The sequence below is a fragment of the Poecilia formosa genome, unplaced genomic scaffold (genome assembly GCF_000485575.1).
Source record: "Poecilia formosa unplaced genomic scaffold, Poecilia_formosa-5.1.2 Scaffold422, whole genome shotgun sequence".
Classification (NCBI taxonomy): Eukaryota; Metazoa; Chordata; class Actinopteri; order Cyprinodontiformes; family Poeciliidae; genus Poecilia; species Poecilia formosa.
The window spans coordinates 457,535-458,653 of NW_006800361.1; the positions used below are offsets into that span (position 1 = coordinate 457,535).

Below are 1,119 nucleotides of genomic sequence, written 5' to 3' on the forward strand. Positions count from 1 at the left end.
GTTCCTGGTTCCCGTCCGGTTCCTGGTTCCACTCCTGTTCCAGTCTGGTTCCTGGTTCCCGTCCGGTTCCTGGTTCCAGTCCGGTTCCAGTCTGGTTCCACTCTGGCTGAACTGGATTAGAATCTGGTTCTGGATCCGGTTTTTCTCAGCAGATTAATCATCTGAAGTTAAATAATTTTCTTAAAGAGGAAACCGTCTGAATTGATGCCACAGGAAGCCAGAGGTAGATTTAGTTTCCAAAATAAAAGCCCATACTTTGTGCTGAGTCCAGCAGAACGGAGGCGTCTGATTGGTTCCCGAAGTAAAACAACATGGAGGGTGCAGGTGTCGTCTGGAGCTGCTCGTCGTGTTTGACCTTCACAGCTTCGCCGCCCTGCCTGAGATGGTTGTCATGACAACGTGGCAGCTCACTGATTGGCTGGGAGCGTGAGGAGAGGAGCAGAAGTGTGTGTGTGCGTGATCGATGAAGCTTTGAGCCTGACACACCTGACAGGAAATGAGCTGATCTGATTGGTTGTTGATGTGATGAAGAGGAGCGTATCTTCATCTGAACCAGCAGCTTGTTTCCAGATGACCTTCAGGTCCGAGCTGAAGGTCAGGGTTTGAATCGGATCATCTCCAGGTTTTTATCTGAAGCGAAACAGAAACTCTTCTGATCAAACGGATCAGGAAAAGTTCTGCTGATCCGGTCCCACATCATGATTCCTCCTCTGACCGTCGGCCTGCCGAGGTTTCAGTCGATTTCATCGAACTAATCAAAACATTTAAAGTTTGTGATTTTTATAAAGAAAATCTTTTCACACATTTGTCATCATGTTGTTCCAGTTTGAGACGGATTAACCTTTATTTATTAAATTCACGTTTATTTAAACGTTCTGTGTTTCAGCCTGGCGCTGCACCCAGAGCGCCTCCTGGTGGCCACAGGCCAGGTGGGCAGGGATCCCTATGTGTGTGTGTGGGACTCGTTCACCGCGCAGACAGTCAGCCTGCTGAGGGACGGACACACACACGGCATCGCCTGCCTGGGCTTCAGCGCCGACGGACAGGTCACACACACACTGACACACACACACACACACGCAGACACACACACACACACACACACACACACACACACAC

At 49.7% G+C, this 1,119-nt stretch overlaps 1 protein-coding gene across 1 annotated transcript in view; it reads left to right on the plus strand.

Moving 5' to 3' along the window:
- Window positions 1–1,119, plus strand: part of LOC103155362 (echinoderm microtubule-associated protein-like 6) — a 51,265-nt gene that overhangs the window by 5,808 nt on the left and 44,338 nt on the right. The window contains exon 2 of the mRNA XM_016663461.1: window positions 887–1,046. Within this exon, the coding sequence (XP_016518947.1) occupies window positions 887–1,046 (160 nt within the window). The remainder of the gene's footprint in view (window positions 1–886; window positions 1,047–1,119) is intronic.